Source organism: Musca autumnalis, unplaced genomic scaffold (genome assembly GCF_047663935.1).
Source record: "Musca autumnalis isolate F117 unplaced genomic scaffold, ASM4766393v1 scaffold_2, whole genome shotgun sequence".
Classification (NCBI taxonomy): Eukaryota; Metazoa; Arthropoda; class Insecta; order Diptera; family Muscidae; genus Musca; species Musca autumnalis.
The window spans coordinates 2,067,819-2,086,253 of NW_027411755.1; the positions used below are offsets into that span (position 1 = coordinate 2,067,819).

General features: G+C 33.4%; 1 protein-coding gene across 1 annotated transcript in view; it reads left to right on the plus strand.

Moving 5' to 3' along the window:
• LOC141393502 (uncharacterized) overlaps positions 1 to 18,435 on the plus strand; it is a 115,658-nt gene that overhangs the window by 52,534 nt on the left and 44,689 nt on the right. The window contains exon 2 of the mRNA XM_073966521.1: positions 12,410 to 13,471. Within this exon, the coding sequence (XP_073822622.1) occupies positions 13,385 to 13,471 (87 nt within the window). The 5' untranslated portion in view covers positions 12,410 to 13,384. The remainder of the gene's footprint in view (positions 1 to 12,409; positions 13,472 to 18,435) is intronic.

The window sequence follows — 18,435 nt, forward strand, 5'->3', positions numbered from 1 at the left end:
ACATCAGACCTGTGGGTCTGAAAATTTTTTCTATAGAAAAATCTCAGTCCTGTGTGTCTGAGAATTTTTTCTATGGAATTAGGAGATCCAAAGTTTGGACCAAATTGGTTGCACCATTCAAGTGATATCGTCCTAACATTTTAGTGACATTTTTTAAATATTGGGGAGAAGTACCGGAAGTTGGGGACCGGTATTGCCCCATGAAACTAAGTTTCGATAAAATATGACGAAGACCAAATGTTGCACCAATTGGGTAGAACAGTTCGAGAGCCACATATGGTGACATAGCGCTTTTTACCCCTTTCGGGATGTTTTCCTAAGAAATATGGACCTGCTCCTGAAAAAACTTTTACCGTCGTAATGGAGGTAGCGAATGCAAATCGCTTCAACAAAAATCAAGTGATTCGAGAGCAGGTCTTAAAGTGAACTTATCCGAAATTTTATGTGGAAGGTACCCAAAGGAGTGCACAAATATATTCCATATTCGAACCTGATCTATATCTGGTAGATATATTAGGATGTGCAGGGTATGGATTACATCAGTCACTCCCTTCAAGAGTTATCGTGCGCATATTTTTTCCGAAGATTTTTGAATTTTTGTGAGGGAGGTACCTGAAGGAGTGGACCGACATGGTTTATCTTCGAACTTCAACTATGTTTGGACAAAATATTACGAAGGCCAAATTTTGGACCGATTTGGCAGATCCGTTCGAGATATATCTTGCGCTCCAACCACTACACACGGTGTCAAAGCGGGTATTTTTCCGCCTTTCAGGCTATTTTCTCAGGAAGTATGGACTTGCCCCTTATGAAACTTGTACCGTCGTATGGGGGACAGCGAATACAAGTTGCTACAATAAAAATCAAAGCGATTCGAGAGCAGGTCCTAAACTGAACTTTTCCGAAATTTTGTGTGGGAGGTACCCAAAGGAGTGGACCGATTGAGTCCATATTTAAACTTCATCTAAGTCTGGTAGAACTGTCACGATGTACAAAGTGTGGGCCAAGTCGGTAACCCCCTTCAAGAGTTATCGAGTTATCGCACAAATTTTCCGAACATTTTCGAACTTTTGTGGGGGAGGTACCGGAAGGAGTGGACTGATATAACCCATCTTCGAACTTAAACAAAGTTTGGGCAAAATATTACGAAAGCCAAATTTTGAACCGAATCGGTTGCTCCGTTCGATAGTTATCGTGCGCACCAGCCAGACAGACGGACAGACGGACGGACATGGCTAAATCGACTCCAAATTGTCTGAAACACATTTCGTCCAAACATATTTGGAGTCTAAAACCATTATTTCGATGAGGCACATTTTGCCCGTATGAAAGTGTATCTACACTAGTTAGCATAAATGCTGAGGGTATAAAAAGAAAGGCATTATTAATGTAAGTGTATGAGACATTTAGAGTAGGCGTGCCTTAGAATAGGTGTGGCTTAGAAAAGTCGTGGTTTAGAGTAGGTTACATTTAAATTAGGCGTGGCTAAGAGTAGGAGTGGATTAAAGCAGTTGTGTCTTAAAGTAGACGTGGCTTATAGTTGTCACGCCAATTAATAAGCGTGGCTTAGAGAAAAAGTGGCAGAGCAGATTAGATGTTGGAGAAGGCCAGGCTAAGAGTAGGCGTGGTTTTGATTAGGCGTGTCTAAGAGTGGGACGTGGCTTAGAAAGGCGTGGTTTATGGTAGATGACATTTAGAGTAGGCGTGGCTAAGAGTAGGTGACATTTTGAGTAGGTGTGGCTTAGAAAAGGCGTGGTTTAGGGTAGATGACATTTAGAGTAGGCGTGGCTAAGAGTAGGTGACATTTTGAGTAGGTGTGGCTTAGAAAAGGCGTGGTTTAGGGTAGATGACATTTAGAGTAGGCGTGGCTAAGAGTAGGTGACATTTTGAGTAGGTGTGGCTTAGAAAAGGCGTGGTTTAGGGTAGATGACATTTAGAGTAGGCGTGGCTAAGAGTAGGTGTGGCTTAAAGCAGGTATGTCTTAGAGTAGACGTGGCTTAGAGTTGACGAGGCTCAGAGAAAGTGTGACAAAGAGTAGGCGTGGCTTAGTGTAAATGTGGCTAATAGTGGCGTGGTTTAGGGTATCATATAGTATGTCCCACCCCGACTATAGCCTTAGCTTACTTGCTTTTTTTTAATATACTTATGTCAACAAATGAAATCATATCTACGGCCGCCTAAACAGCGGTTTGCCTAACCTCCTAATTTGCTTGTTTCCCTGTACTTTTGTTTTTTTAGTGAACATATTTTCTATTTCGTATTTCGCTACACTGTTCCACGCGGCAAAGTTATGTGTTGGTGTTATTATTTGCGGTGGAAACTAACAATGTTGCGGAGGATATTAATGGACTTATCAAAATTCTAAATTTAAGCAATTTGTCAGGCTTTAAGTTTTCTTTGAAAAGATAATTTTGTTTGGAAAAGTTTTTCTACATCATTAGTTGTTGTTTTTGTTACAGCTGCTGTTGATTTTGTTGTTGCTGAGATGACTACACCCTCTTGTCAACCTCTTGCCAACAACAACAACAAAAACTTTTTCCGGCTAACATAATTTTTTATGCAATGAAATGAGTATGTGAATATAGGAGGGAACGAGCAATGGCTCGGCAAATAGAATTCAATTAATATTTCTGTGCAAGGGGGTGGGTGGTGGAAGGACGATCAACACAATTCAACAAACTCAAGTATATAAACATAATTTCAATTTCCGTTTTGTTTTACAACATTCTGCTAAGTAAGTGAACCACTTCATTTCACACTTTCGATTCAATTGCACTTCCGGCCTCAAGTGGTCTGGGCAAATACAAAGGCGACGACAGCAGCAGCGGCCAAATGTGTGCTAGACACCTTCAACTCCTCCAACGTCTAGCAAATGCATCCAAATTGTTAAAGAACCAGTACTGCTAATGCTTGGCACAGACTCAATTCCATGGACATGACATGTATGCACTCTTATATGTGTATATTCGTGTATGTGTTGGTGTTCTCATTTGTGCTGCTTTTTTTTGTCGAGTAAATATGATAATGATTTAAATACTTTTCGTTCACTTCAAAACGTTTGTGTTTTACTTTTCATCTTTCTTTTGCCTCCACCAACCAGCTCTACTCACTCGTCATCTCTGTATCTAAGAATTGCAATTAAAACTAGTATGAAATCTAATCATGTGTGGGTATGTAAACGTAAAATTGGTAAGCTGAAACACTGTTAAAGAAAATAGCAAAAACAGTTTAGAATGAAATTAACATTGCTGGTACATTGCTGTTCTCATTGCGTTAGTGTTGTGATTACATGGTATATTCAAAACAAGTTTACTTTAAACTCTTAAAGTAAACTTTAAACATTGAAAGTGAAGGATTTTAAGGCTATAAAATATCGGACAATCTGTCTCCGAGTCAAAATGTCAATATGAGAAGTTAAAAATTAATTAAAAAACGACTCGTCATTGACTTCGTCCATTCGACTTTTATATTTGAGACTTAATTTAAAATCGAGAGATAGATTTCGTGATCGATTATAGGTATTTTCTGATATTCTTATTATTTTAGACTTTGTTTATAAAACATTTCAAATAAAACATGTTATGTTGGTAGGAAAATCGAAACCAAAACATGAAAACTCTATTTGTCGATGTTCTCAAGACCCAAAAGTCTTGAATTTTGGATTTTTAATTTCGAACAAATACTTCTTATTTAGCATTGTTTTAATAAATGAAGTGAGTCGTGGTATCCAGTAGATAATTTTCAAGGTACATATCACTAGTCTACGTTTTGATGTAGAACAAACAGAAGTAGTGCACTTACAAATATTAAAAAGCCTGTGCCTTGAGAGCTCTCATCTTAAGAGGGATAGAGTAGTAGGGAGTCTGCACTTGAGATTTGAGTACATATCTGATGCAAATGTGAATTTATATTGGCAAGACATTGTTTGGTACCTGAAAAGACAAGGTACCGACTGACATTGAAGTGTGACATACTCTCTATTATTTTTGAGGCGTTAATTAGCATAAGTTATACTATACTCCTTTGCAGAATTTCCATAATCAATTTTCATAAAACCCACGCTTTTTCTTTTTTTTGCAAATCGATTTAGAATCATTACTGCAATTGTTACAAATCACTTTGTAAGTATTTCTAATGAGTAAAAGTCATCGTGTGACAGAGTGTTTATTTTTCAAATTGACAAGTCGATAGTCATTTACAGAGACATTGTCTGAAACGAAGTTATTATTGCCTCGCTTCTCTTTCATTCATTTGTTTGTTTGTTCATTGTTTTTCATTTCAACATAGAATACTGGCCACCAACAACTAGCTCATTGGATATTTATTTGTGTAGCATGCAAATCAGGTCAACGCCGTCATGTTTATCACGTCGTTCGTGTTAAAGTCAAAAACTCACTCATTTCTTTACTCTCGAAGTCAACGAAAAATCAAAAAAAAAGAACTTACAACTCTTAAAGTTAACATCATCATTTGAGAAGCAAATAACAAGCCAAACAACAATGCTTGTAGATTATAGTCATCAGCGAGTTTAGTCGTTTACTGAAAAGTAATGTTTATCCCAGAACGATGCCGTTGTTGCCGCCACCGCCTCCACCAACCAGCCTAACTGACCGGAATATAATGACAGTGAAATTTTATGCCTTTGTTGGTTGGTCTTAACATCTTGAATTCTTTATGACCATTTTTGAGAGAGTGTGTGTTTTCATTTCTTTTTGGATTATTTAAATAATGAAACTTTTGTTGTTGTCACTGGTTGTGTTTTTTGGTGCTGTTTTTTTCTTCTTCTGCAGATTATAACCAAACTTTTACTTTTTTCGTAAAACATTTCCATAAATGTATGAACGAATGACCGAACGACCATCAAAGCCATTCGAAAAAATATATAAAAAAATCACAAAACCAAAATGCATTCTTTAACCGAAAGTGTTAACTAAAGCAGGAACAAAAGAAGCACAGAAGACAAAAGCGATTTTTAAATTATGATCTCTTTGCTTTGGATATGAAATTGAATTTCTGTGCCTAATTATAACATCTGAGGAATGCAAATAAGAGCGAAAGTGGAACACTTTATGTTCTGTCAGTTTATGTGCGTTAATTAAGCTGACTGACGCAAGATCATTTATTATGACCCAGTCATTGTTAATGGCCACAAACGAAAGTGAAACTTTAAATGATTCTAAGAAGAGTGGAGTTTCGTAAAATCATAATTGAATCGCATTGTATTTTTGAGGCGGTAATTAAATATTATTGGTAGCAACTCGAGCATTAAGAAAATTTATGGAATTATTGTTAAAGAAAGCTATAAAATTGTCTGAAACCCATTGAAAATTATAAAAAAGCAGTAAACCTTTAAGCAATTCAGATTTAGATAAAATTTCAGCTACACCTATTAATTACTTAGGTTGTTCCTAACTGGATTAAAATAGACCCTAAAACTGATTTTTCTCAGATACTACTCAAGAACGTGCGGGTAAGCAAGTATTCAAGCCTCGGGTCCACACAACATACATGGATTTTTTGGCTGATACTGCCTCATTTCTTTCGTACGTGTCATATAAAGCTGAGGTCTGATCGTGGCGTATGCGTTTCAGTAACTGTGTTGTGCTGGGGGCACATTAGCCCCCAGTGACTTAGTAATGTACAGCCGACTAATTGCTTTCCGGTGCTTACCTCGGGTATTTCGGTTACCTTCAGTAGGAGATCTGTAATTTTAACCGAAAATTTTACTAAACCGCTTCTTTTGAATTTTCAGTACCACTTACTACATTCGTTACGAGGACGTATCAGTTCGGTGTTTAGTTTCTCGTAAAATTGTTCTTGCTCTTCATTTTTTCATTTAAAAATATATTTTTCTTTTCTCCCAATAGCATCTATCTATCACATTTCGTTTTGCTGCAGACTTGGATGCCGCATTCTTCTCTTTATTAGCATAACAATTCTTCGCATCCATAAAATCAATCACAATAATATAGAAAAAATACTTTTTCTTTAATTTTAAATCCTAAAAAATCACTATTGTTAGTTTTCAATGAATTTTCAATTGAATTCTTTTCATTTGTTTCTTCAGAGAAAATCTTCACATTTTATTATGAAATTAGCATTTATTATTACACTCAATCCACTTTGCAAAAAATGGTCTTTCATAATTGCATTTCAGCAGACACCCTTCATACTTTTCTGTTTACAGAGAGAATCCAAGTGAACTACGAAAATGAAACACTTTCAATGCTTTTGATTTGGATTTTGGCTTCTTTCAGTTTTATGAGATTTGTCACCTCCAGGAAAATTAAAACTAAGATTCCCCCGTCCCAAAGTAAGGGACGCCACAGGGGCAAGAAAAGAAGCTTCGAATGGAAAATACCAGTTTCATTTTATTTTTAATTTCCATTTCGTCAAATACTCTCTTTTTTGTAGCAGTAGCAGCTGATGCTACGGCGGATGCTGCTTCTGCTTTATGAAGTCCACAGATCATAACGAAATAAGCTAAACCAAAGCCATGACAGTATTTTTCTTCTTCTTCGTCAGCGCCATACAACAGACAGTTAGTCAGACAAATAGCAATGCAGTAGTTAGTAGATTCCAGTGATTCCACATTGAATGGGAATATGAAATAAGAAGCAAAAACTTGTTTGGCCACTGCTGACTGCATCTCAAAGAAGATGCAACATAAACCGCATAAACTTCCAGTTCGTGTCTTGGGTTAAATAGAAGTGTGAGTGTTTGCAGGCTAATAAAGTAGTTTTCTTTTTCTAATTCAAAGAGTGCCTTTCTTTGATTTTTTTTTTGGTTTTGAAATTTGTCTTTGAAAAGAGTTTTCATTTTTATTTCTGATATTAAAGTAGATGACGACATAGCATGAAAATGGGGGGAAGACCCGTTATCGCTTTGCTGTGGAAGTGTGGAGAAAGAATGCTATTCATATTTTCACTTCAATCTGTCATAGGCAGTGTGGTGTCAAAAGAGATTTAAATTCAAATTACATTCAATGCTTAGAAATTTAATTTGGTCGGCTGCAGGATTGAAAAAATATTATTAATAAGAAAAAAGTGATAGAAATAAAGATGAATTATTGTTTCATTTCTATAAGAATCTTTATCTGGGATAGCATTAATCGCATGAGACAGTAATAATGTACCCGTATTATAATATCATGCCCCAATTTAAAAACCCTAGAAAGAATGAACCGGTTACCACATACAAATATCGTAGAGTTACTAATAACCTAAGTAATGAAATTAAAAAAATAAAAAAATATCTCATCGACTTTTTCAAAAATTTGCAACCTTTACTATTCTATTTCTGTTTTATTTAAATTTATTATATTAAGTTTAGAACTGTATATTACATCTGTATATTATATTAAGTTTAAAATTGTATAATTAGTAGACAGTGGAATTTTATGCAACCCCTATTTTTGGTCCGATTCATGTCAAATTTTGGGACTGGGTATATTTTTAGCTTCTGATTAAATTGCAATCGAAATATGACATATGCAAAATTATGCAAAATGCATAAATTTTTGCATTTTATTATTATTTTCTTATGCAACAAACATTTCAAAAATAGGTACACAAATGCACAATTTTTCTGTTAAAAATTATTTTCAGACAAGTCAATAAAATAGAGAAATGTATAACCACAGGCTCAACCTTCAAAATACAGAAAATCGGGAGGTATCGTCTTATGGGGGCTATATGAAGGCCTGAACCTAAACCGACAAATTTTAGGTGGGAAGTTGTTTACCCCCTAAGGAACCAAATTTCAGAAATTTTGGCGGGATATTGAGGCCACAACCTTCAAAATACCGGAAATCGGGAGGTACCCATCTATGAAGTAGGTCCACGTACCAACAAATTTCAGGTGGAAAATTTTATACCCCCAACGAAGACTTAATACCAAATTTCAGCCATATGGGAGGGATATTGAGGCCAAAACCTTCAAAATACCAGAAATCTGGAGGTGCCGTTCTATGTGGGCTATATGAAGACGTGGACCCTTATCGAGAAATTTAAGATGGAATGTTTTTTACCCCCAAGGAAGACTTAATACCAAATTTTCGCCATATCGGAGGGATATTGAGGCCACAACCTTCAAAATACCAGAAACCTATACCGAGAAATTTCAGGTGGAAAGTTTTATACCCTCAACGAAGACTAAATACCAAAGTTCAGTCATTTCGGTGGGATATTGAGGCTACAAGACTTTATACAAAATGTCAGCCTTTTTAGTGTGATGTTGAGGCCACAACCATCAAAATATCGGAAATCGGGAGGTACCGTTCTATGGGGGCTAAATGAAGACGTGGACACATGCGAAAAAAATTTCAGGTGTAAAGTTTCATACCCCTTACGAAGACTTAATACCACATTTCAGCCATTTTGGTGGGATTTTTAGACCACAAATCCTTGTCTATGTGTTTGTATATGGTTTTGCATATGCTCATTTTATGCAAATATGTAAAAATATGTCAAAATATGCACGATATGCAAAATATGCAAACATTTCTGGGCCTAATTCGTTTTATTTTGTGAGAAAACGAGTTTCTGTCTAATCAGATTTTCTCTACGACCATCCTAACCATATATGCATTTGCATAGGATTCCGCTGTCTAATAACACTATGCAACACTGAAAATGCAAACAACTTCTAGTATGCATTTTTTAAAGTACATATTTAGACTACAAAAACCCTAGTAGGGTTTTGTCCTGTCAGATCCAGTTCGGATTTTATGGCCTCATCTAAATCTACACTTTTTTGAATTTATCAGGCCTTTATCTCAGAAACGAATAGGAATTTGGCCTTGCTGTCTTTAGCAATATTGTAGCCCTAAACTAGTAGAACTTATCTTTTACACTTAAATTTTACCACATAAGAAAAACTCCATCTAGGGCATCAGAATCTATAAAATATAGAAAATTTTACATAATTGCTGAAATTCTGGTCAGTATCGGCTAAACTATTGGGAGTTGAACCAAGTAACCTTTCGCAAAAATCTTCCAAATGATGTTCTCAACAATTCTTCAGAACATTCTGAAACTGTAAAATCCTTACTTCATGTTGTTTCAGCGGTATTTTGCATCATATTTTTTACAACACGTATTTCAAACACAGTTCACACCAACAGTTTTTTCTCGCATTTCGGAATTCACTACATTATTAACATTTTTATTAAATAGTCGTTGAAAAATTTACTGAAAACAACGGCATAGAGGCATTTTACAACAATGACATGTTCTGAAGAGTTATGTATTACATTCCAGGGAATATTTTTCCAAAAAATATTCAGAAAAAATTAACGGTTTTGGAGATACGGTGCGAAATGTATAAAAATTTTAGAATTTTTGCATATATTTTGAAATTTGAGGCGATAAACTACATTTATCGAGTTCATTATTTATCCAAATATTTTTTTCTTGTCCTTATCTACAAATTTGCTTCAGAGGTCAGAAGAAGATTCGCATTGGTTTCAGAGATACAGCCCTGAATTGCTTTAAAAACTCAATATTTAACCATGTTTAGATGGGGCCATAAAATCCGAGCTGGATCTGACACAACAAAACCCAACTAGGGTTTCTTATCGCTTGGGTCTGTACTTTCAAAAAATCCTCAGTTCGAATTGTTAAAAATGTTGCACAGTGTAATTAGTATATCAGCAAAAATGTCTAAAATCGTCTTATCCATTTCAAAAAAAAAAAAAAAAAATCAAAAAAATTTTTTGATACTATATCTATGATTTTTGGTACATAGATTAAGAAAAAAATCGTCATTCCAAATTTGTTTTCGTTACCAACTTTGATCGTTGCGCGCAAAATATATGACCGTTTTAATTATTATCGTTAACTGAATTCGCACCCTTTGCGATGATGCAAAAAAAATTTGAAAAGTTTCAATGGATTCGCGAAAAATTGAATTTGTTAAATCATTTCACGTATTTACAAACACATTTTTGAAACAATAGCGCTTATAGTTACAAAACAAATATATAAAAAAAATTATAGCAGCATCCAGAGATTGTGAGGAATAAAATGAAACCTAAGTCGTGAAGTTTGGAGCTATAGTATTCTTGTTATTTGCAAAAATACGATGAAAATATGACGAAACAAATAAAAATCATGTTATTCTATTTTTATTTTGTATGGTTTTATAGGAAAGGTTGAAGAAAAAATGTTTGAGTTCTTCGTAATTTTCGTCCAAATTTCACGCAATAATGAAGATATTCCGTTGCAACAAATTTTTCGCTTATAGTTTTCCTATTGGCGAATATTTTTAGAAAATTATATTAAATCAGACGGAATTCCAATTGTGGCATAACATTAAAATAATGTTATATTGAAGATTACAACATTTGAAACGCATTTAAACCGCGTAATAGCGAAAATGACATGATGCCCATCCGATTTTCGAAAAGAGCGAATCAATCCCTTTTATTTGGTGTACACTTTGTGAAATTCTATTTGGTGACCACGATGTAGCATCTGTTGCATATTAGGATGTAAAAAACAGTAAAATGGGTATGATTTCCACGAAGTACATTTACATTTATGCGCATCCGATTTCGATGATAACCTTTAAAAAATACATAATTTGATGTCGTTTCATTGCGATCCATCAAGAACCGTGGATGTAGCATCGCACTTAATTTTTAGAAAAAATCAATTGTATCTCCGGATTAGCGATAGTTTTGAAATATATGTTTTCGCACATTTTAAACAGGCATATAGCTCTATTTATTTCAGTAAAAATTACACTTCCAAAAAGCGTTTCAATGCGCGCAATTTTCAAAAACATTTTTTGCAGATTTTCGAAATTTGAGGGGTATCATATCCGCTGGTCTAGTGGACGGATTTGATTCAGAACGTAAAAAAACTAAATCAAAAAGCTGGTTTTTTATAAAAATTTACGCACAAAAATTTCGACTTTAAGCTGAGATTGTTGTGAATCTTTGAAGGCTACACGCCCGAGTTATACATCAAAAAATGCGTAATCGCGAGTATTACAATCTCATAATCAGTTTTTCAAAGAGTACAGTTGCACGTCCTGATTAGCGCAAAAATTCAAAAAACCCAATTTTTCAGTCTTCAAAATGTCAGCATCCGTTTAAGATTGATGCAGTGGTTATATTAAAAAATCATATATTAGAAACTTCATCTCTGAAGTGTATTCTTTAACTTCTTCTTTGAAAATTATACTCTACATTGTATTCTAAAGCCACTAATTGAAAATTGACTTAAAAAACTCGTTTCCTTCAACGATTTATTCCTATTTTATTACATTAATATGACCATAGCTTCCGCTCAAATTATAATTTTAAGAAATCCATCGGTGAATCGTGCTAAAACAGTTTATTTTACCTAAATGCGTTCAAAAGTTATGGTATATTACAACAATTCGCGAGTTACAATACCCCATACCTCAGTTTCAACATAAGTAAATTATCTACAAAAATGCCGATATACCTATGTACGCCTAAGGTCTAAGTTATGATGGCTTCACTTCCTTTATGCTTATAATTTAGTTAAAAATATAAATATGAAATAAATAAATAAAAATACTCGTACTATAATTTAATCCCAAGGCGCAATTGACAAGACATGTCTTACTTTACAAATGCATGATTGTGCAATACTAAGAAACATTTTACATTGTTTTGTGTTAATGAATACTGTGTGTTTTTTGTAGACAAGTCATCATGTTCAAAAAACCAGTAACGCAGTTTTTGTCAAATTTGTGCAGTGTTGCTATTTGTGTTGCCTGTCATTGACATTCAACTGACTTTTGCGAAGAAAGAAAATTAGTCTTGTGCCAGACTATGCAAATTTTCATGAAAATGTTTTGAGTTCAAGGGTAAGAACGGAGAAAGAGAGCTCCTTCATATACGCCCCCCCACCTAAAAGCTGAAAACAATTTATGTATAAAACGGATATAAAAACCGATTTTTACAAAAAGTAAACAAAAGTAATTGAAGTAAAATTACTTGTCATTTTACGACAAAGTCAGTGTTGCCAGTGTTGTTTGTGATAAGTGCTCTCAATAAAATACATTAAACTAAGTAAACAGCCTAAAAGCCTTTTATAAGGAAATACTATTACATAGCCAATGTTTACATTTTACATTTTTGTTTAAATTTAATGCAACATCATTTTAACGCAACACCACCTCCAACAATTCAATCCTTAACGTCCAAACAAGCATATGCTATAATATGCCACCCTAAACTTTGTTTTTGTTTTGCAAAGCCGACGTTCACTGTCCAATGTCCATTTGAAACAGAATTTCCGCATGTTCTTTTTCTAAATACATTTTCACTTATCACAACCTCAAATCAAAATCTCTGAAATGAAATAGTTTTCACTAGTTTTTTAAATTAATTTTTTTTCGTTTTTTTTTTCTTTTCTTTTTTCCTTTTCAGAGTGCCTGTATGATGTGATGGTGTTGTAAACCAATCTATTAACTGGTGATCAATGTGGGAAACAGAGAAAAAATACAAAACAACCATTGCAGTAACTACAAAAAACACCAACAACAACACCATTCTAACACGAACAGGAAACCAAACTATCGAAACGAGTTCTAACACCCAACTTCTGACAACTCATCGCTCTTCATCAATTTCATCACATTTTTTGTGGCAAACAAAATAAATAAAAACATAACAACAACAAAAAACAACTTCTCACCTCTCAACGTGGCAGCTTCATTAGTTAATTGGACAGTGGTGTTTTTATATTTTTTTTGTGTTTCAAAACATAAAGGACTCGCCGCTGTTATGTTGTTGGCCACATTGGGCACACAGCACAAGGACAAAGTTGCAAATTCAAAGTGAAAAATAAAGTTTGGCCAACAATACAGTCATCGTCATTGTCATAGTTATTTTTCAAACAAAAACTCAAAACTGCAAACACAAAAAATAACGTTCGCAAAATTGAACAGGACATAGAATAGAACTCACACAAATACACGCACACAAATTTTAAATATGGGAATATCACAGGAAAATTGATCGCTTCGCAAAAACATTTGGAAATATATAAAAAGCCAACAGGAGAAGAAACAAAAATAAAAACAACACACAAGTTCTGCGGTATATGGTGCTCCATTTGGCCCATGTGCATATGTATGTCGGTGTGTGTGAGTGTTGCAAGTGCTTCAAATAAATTTCATCTGAAAGTGTATATGCCGCTCTCATTTGCTTGAATGCTCCAACCAACAACGTTCAAGTAGATGTGAGTGAGTGTGAAATATTAAAATTTCACAGAACGCTTCATAAAAATAAACAATACGTTTTTTCCTGCGTTCAAAACCTTTGAAGTATTGTCGTACAAACAAGGGCAACAACAACAACGCCAGTAAAAACATCAAGAAAAACTTTGCCGAGTAAATCAAAATGGATACGGTTTATGGTACAAAAAAATATTTCCAAAGTTTATCGGGCGCCAGTGATATCTATCGCAGTCCAGCATGTCGAGCAGTGGTGAGTAATTTTGTTTTAAATATTAAAATAAAAAAAACTAAAGGCAACAACTATGTTATATTGTCTTTTTACCCTACAACATGTTGGGTGGATATGTTATTTCTACTGCGACTAGTAACGCTTTACATTTTGTTTTTGTTTTATGCACCGTAAATAGAGTTTTTCAAAAGTCAGGCTTCAATTCAGACATTTTATGACTCGTTTTAATATATTTTGTATAACATGCAAAAAGTTTCTTCTGACCCAGTACCAATGCTTTTATTGCATATTTGTGTTAAAAAATAGTTGAAAAATGGAATCGAGCTGAAAATTTCTGTACTGGTTCTTGATGAGCGAAAACCAAAGCCCCCCTTTCTAGAACCAGGTTTTGGTGTAGTCCCCATATAACGGGTCTGCACGCTAAAGGGTTCTTGTAATTTATCATTAGGGGCGATTATTGATTGACCTATTTGGAAAAAATCCACGACTTTTATAGAATTTAAGGGTTTTTGTTTAAGATTTCGAGTCTTTTTTACTAACCTACGTTGGATAAAAAGAATTAAAACACCTCTTAAAAAGATGTTTATTGTGTCCAACATTTTTTAATGAAAATATGAATAATTTATTATCCTGTGTCAACAATTATTGCCAGTTTTTTAATATTGTAGTGCACTGTACCACATGGTCGACCTAGCTCTCAATAATCATTTATATTTGTTTTTCTGTTTTTGGCCGCTGTTATTATTTTCTGAGTTATTTTGGCACTCTACAAATCCATTAAATAAACTGCGGAGAAAAACATGAAAGGATTAAGGCTTTCAGCTTTCAAACTGACACATAATATGTTTTAAAGTTTTCTATTTTTTTGTGCCATTATGCTTGGAATTTATATCTCATTTCGATTTTTTGTTATACGAAGAAGGGGTTCGGGGGAGTATAACAACGATGGTAGCGTATTTATTTTAATTTCATTAAAAAACATCGCAATTGTATCTTTCCCAGCAAGTCCACACGATAGATTGGCATTAAGGCATTTATGTTTTTTTCCCGCCCACAGCCACAAATGCAACTTTTTCCTAGTTCCAATCGAAAAAAACGAAGGAGAAAAATATTCGTTGGTCACGTATATATCATGAATTGTTTTTTTAGTTTTGGGTTGCGTTGACAGAAGTTTGTGAAATAGACAAAAAGTTTTAATCAAAAAACCGAAGCATTACATATGCGTCACTTATTGCTATGGGTGATTTAATTGAAAAGGTTTAGTATTAATTGAAAAAACAATTACGGAATGATTTATTTTAGAATAACAATGTAACCGCTTGAAAAATAACACAATATGTTGTAGAACGAGGCTCTTCTGTACAAAAAACTCATTACATATCGAAATAAGTATTTATTTTTAACTACAAAAAGTCGATAAATGATTAGTCACTCTTTGACTGCTGGAAGTCGTAATATCATATTTCGTATTTGTCGACTTTTGGGGACAAAACATAACTAATTTCTGTCCAAATAACATCCAATCACACATTCAAAAAATGAATTAAAAAGTAAATAAAATTTTCAACATTCGTGAAAAAGGAAAGACATTTTCAATAATTCATTAAAAATTTCGCTTTAAAAATATTTCTTTATTTTATATTTAAAAACTTAAACAAATGTTTTTATAAAAAAATATTCTTCATTATTATGGCCAGATTTTAAAATTAAAGTTTTTTAAATGATTTATCAGATAATTTGAATTTCATAATTAACACGTTCGCAGACGCAAAAAAACTCAGAGAGGTGCAAAAAATGACACTCAATTTTTTTCGAAATTAGTTTTTTTGCATTATTATTATTATTATTATTATTATTATTATTATTATTTTTTATTTATTATATTATGGATATTGATGAAATTAATCGTATTATGTACATTTATCACAAAAACATACGATTGTATAAAAGTAAATGGCTATAAGCTGACTTTGAATATGAATGCCATTGCATTCACGTCATCCTACGTCACCTTGAAAATGAATGCTATAGCATCGTATTCTAAACTTACTTACTGCAATGGGATTATAGCCACTTACCGGGCACCAAAGAATCTATTTTTCTTGAATTTCTTACAAGAAGTCTACCAAACTTTTTTAGAAAATTTTTTTTTTGCATCCGAAAGGTCACACCATTAGCTACTTTTGTCTGACAAATGCATGCTATGAGACACTGTTTTTACCTAAGCAGTTTGCGGTGCCCACTGTAGCGCGAAAACGAATAAACCGATCAGCATATTTTTTTGTGGGATCATTAACAACCTAATAATTTTGTCCTTTAGCGCGAAAGAATTAAAAATGTCAAAATTCAAATTTCGATTTTAACGAAAAAATTTATAGTTTTTCGCCATAATTCCGTCGTAATTTTTTTTTATGTCTCTCACTTTTTATGTGTATAATAATTCCACAAACACAAATGTTGATCGGATCATCCGTTTTCGAGCTACAGTGGGTACCGCCTTCGAAAATGTCATTTCGAGAAAAGCGCGTATAAAATCACAATGAATTTTTCCTTTCGACCCAGCAAAAATTCGGATCCGTTAGTCATTATGTAACCCATTACAAAGTAATGTAAACACAAATAACTACTTATATTAAAATAATGGGCTAGTAGGGAGTTTTATAAGTAGTTACGACTACCAAAAAGTACTATAAAAACCCAATATTTAGTAAGGATTTTCTTGTTGGGTAGCCCTCATATCTCAGCAAATTTTTGTCTGATTGACTCGAAACATTTTCAATTCTACCTGTACTTTAAAATGAGCGAACGAACAAATTTTCCCTTCTTTAAAATAAGCAAGCGTCTACAACCCCTTAAGGATCTTAGAAAATACTAGTTCATTATGTAAGGACCTTATTTTTATTTTATTGTCAATATGCCTGAAACTGGATTCAAACTAGGGTGTCCAAAAAACCGGTTTTTCCAAACAAAACGGTTTTCGGTTAACCGAAATTTTCAGTTTTTTCAAAAACCGGTTTTCGGTTTTCAAAAATATTCAAAACCGGTTAACCGGTTTAAACCGGTTTTGTAAAATACGTACAAAATTGCTCATAATTGATAAGTATTTGATAAAAAATGTGCGGCAAGGGGTAAATTAAGTATAACTAATTCGTTATTATATAATTATCTGATAATATCCTTGTTATTTAACATTCAGCCTTAAAGTGGAGACAGCAAACATAAGTCAGAAATTGTGCTCTAAGAATAGTAAAAGCCCTTACAAATGGCCTGTTCCAGTACTGCAAGAATCTACTAATTTTTACTATTTTTTTCGATAACATAAAGGAAAAAATGCTATCGTAGTAAAAAATAGTAGCTTCTTGCAGGTTCTGGAACAGAGCAAAATATACGATTGTGTACCAAAGGAACTAAATTTACATTTTATTAAGTCGGGATTCTCCTTCTTGCGTTGAGAACCTCAAATTATCTTGCCGGATTCAAAATGTTCTTTGTTATCGGTACCCTTTACAACATTAAATTCGAAAAGTTCTTAGTTTAATGTAATAATTCAAAAACGTATGAATAACGTCATTCAAACAACCGTGTGATATTACGTATACGCAGTTTTTTCATTCAATTGAACTATATTGAAGTTGTGCCATTTTACACAAAATATTTTCAAGTTTAAAGGTATCTGACATTTAATATTTAGTCATACCTTTTGTTATTTAAGTTTAGTTTATTTTCAAGAACACAATTGTAATGAAATTTTAAAAATATTACTTCTTTTTTAAAACCGGTTAACCGACACAAATAACCGGTTTTTTCGGTTAACCGAAAATTACGTTTTTGGCGAAAACCGGTTTCGGTTTTGTAACTCAAAACCGGTTAACCGGTTTCGGTTTTGGACACCCTAATTCAAACCAGTTTTGTAGATGTAGATTGTAGATCAATTCACATCTGTAAACGAAACAAAAACATATACATGTGACCCCAGCAACATCAAAAATGGTTTGCTACTACACACACACAAGTACACACAAATTGGCAAACAAATCTGTGGTTTTCAAACAAAACAACATAAGTCCACTTATGTAAATTTTGGGTTATTAATGCCAGAGTTTTCCCTATCAATTTTCCGTTTTTGAAAAAATATTCCGTTACTGATATATTTTTTAGAAAAACTACGAAAGTGGGCCATTTTATAAAATAATGTTCATAATAAACTTATTATGTGGACATAAGCAGCAATAAATCCCAAGCATATTCATAAAAAGACATAACACGATTTAGGTAATTTTGTAAATTTCATAAAACTAACGAACATAATCATCGACAAGTAGCAAATATTACAAAAAACTATTGTTTTCGCGCTCCTAAAAATTTTGATTTTTAGACTTAGGTCATTTTCCAAGAAAACTACAGAAATTGTCCACTCGATGTCACTGTTAGTGTAAACTTTTTTCGAACAGTTTTACTCCCACTCTTATTTTTCAACAAACTCGTACTCTTCGAATACTCACACTAGCGAGTAAATCGGAGCCCTAAAAAAACCGTATTTCTCTAGGATATGCATATAGGTAATGTTTATATGCTGGTGAACAAATAGAAAATCAAAAAATCTAACGTTTTATTGAGTTTTCCGGGAATAATTCGGAAACGAAATTACCTGAAGGACAAAACATAAAAATGAAAAAATATATATTGGATGGGTCAATAACCATTGCCAATGATTCTCACAAGGAACACTGATCACATGGACATTTTCCAATAAGCAAGTCAGTGATGAATTTTTTATTACATTTATTTGAAACATTTCCCTCAAAATAACTTTCCACAAAATGCAATAAAATATTCAAATGAGAAAGTATAAAGATTTTCTTTAGACCTTTTTCACTTTCATTTTAAACTTCTTTGGTATTGGAGAAATAAAAAATAATTTGAATAGCAAAGGTGATATTAAATTTTCAACACTTTTTTGTGGACAACATTGACTGACGTCCTGT